Source organism: Sinocyclocheilus anshuiensis, unplaced genomic scaffold, assembly GCF_001515605.1.
Source record: "Sinocyclocheilus anshuiensis isolate Anshui unplaced genomic scaffold, SAMN03320099.WGS_v1.1 scaffold461, whole genome shotgun sequence".
Taxonomy (NCBI): domain Eukaryota; kingdom Metazoa; phylum Chordata; class Actinopteri; order Cypriniformes; family Cyprinidae; genus Sinocyclocheilus; species Sinocyclocheilus anshuiensis.
The window spans coordinates 2,169,719-2,171,001 of NW_015541005.1; the positions used below are offsets into that span (position 1 = coordinate 2,169,719).

General features: G+C 39.1%; 1 protein-coding gene across 2 annotated transcripts in view; it reads left to right on the forward strand.

The window, feature by feature from the left end:
- The first annotated feature begins 654 nt into the window (after positions 1-654).
- Positions 655-1,283, forward strand: part of LOC107690284 (rab GTPase-binding effector protein 2-like) — a 6,208-nt gene continuing 5,579 nt past the window's right edge. The window contains exon 1 of one of the 2 annotated variants that reach the window (XM_016488577.1): positions 655-1,074. In XM_016488577.1, the coding sequence (XP_016344063.1) occupies positions 1,026-1,074 (49 nt within the window). In that variant the 5' untranslated portion in view covers positions 655-1,025. The remainder of the gene's footprint in view (positions 1,075-1,283) is intronic. The other variant, XM_016488576.1, reaches the window with a different exon arrangement.

Consider the following 1,283-nt stretch of genomic DNA (forward strand, 5'->3'; position numbering starts at 1 on the left):
ATATATATACACACACACACACACATATATATTTCTAGTTAACATCTGGCGTAAGAATATCTAATCTGGTATATAACTGACAGACTATTGTTTTGAGTCTATATATTGTTCAAACTTGCTTGCAATCATAGTCTTGCACCGTATGCGATGTTCTTTTGAATCGGTTCTTTAATGAATCTGCCAAAACGGCTACTTGATTCTTTTGCTCTGAATCAAAACGATTATGACAAATCCTTGTTCATTTATCAGGATTGACCGCAGTTTATTAAAATTGCATGCAAATTAATTGGTCAAAAACAGTGGGAACAGATTTTCCTGCATTACACTTTTTTTTTTTCGTTGACAATAGCAATTTCGAACAGTTTCTACAAAAATCGTAAAATATTCTATATGAAAAACACAAGAATATGAAACCGACTTGATCACAATATTTTTATTGCGATTTTAAAGTAAAAGCAATAGCAGCACCCATACTGCGGAAAATGGTTGTCATGGCAATTAGGATATATCCTAAACCTACCCTCTGTAATCGACAGCCTGCGGTGTCTATACAAGTGTTTTATTTCTCTTTTGTTTTATCATTCAATTGCACGATTAACCACAGGTTTTGGAAAATATTCAAAGCCATCTAGCTATGTATTTGCATATATCCTCCAAAGAAGACCGCAAGGTTAGTTCACATCCTCTCCGGCTATGTCTCAAATCCTAGTGAGCTGGCTACCTAGGCAGCATCACAGGCGCGTTCTCAGTCAGTTTACGCCTACAAGGCCCACAAGCGCCTTGCATTTTGTAGTCGGCTCACTAGATTTTGAAACAATTCACGCGTGTGTGACTCTAGGGAGGATGGAGGTAATATTAGGTAATATCCGCAGGATTGAACCGGGGAAAGTTGTTTCCTGAACTCTTGGCGCAGTTTTGTTGAAGCCCGGCCCTGCTGCACTTCACACAGGAAAAGAAAGACGGATGCGGGCGAAGGGAAGAATATCGAAACGAAAGGAAAATATCGAGACAAACGACGTGAAACCATGGAGGTCTTGGACACGACGGCATCGCACAGTGAGGAGGAGAACGATGGTATGAACAACCAGTAGCCTACTTGTTAAACTAGTCTAAACATAGAGCTTTGTGTCGATATAAACACATTTGGGCAGCTATTCCGAGATTGTTGCGATTGAATTAGTAAGCAATGACAATCCGAGCTTGGCGTGCAAACATATCTGATCTTGTAACGTTAGCTGCCGAATAGACAGCATTAGATCTCTATATATATATATATATAAAAC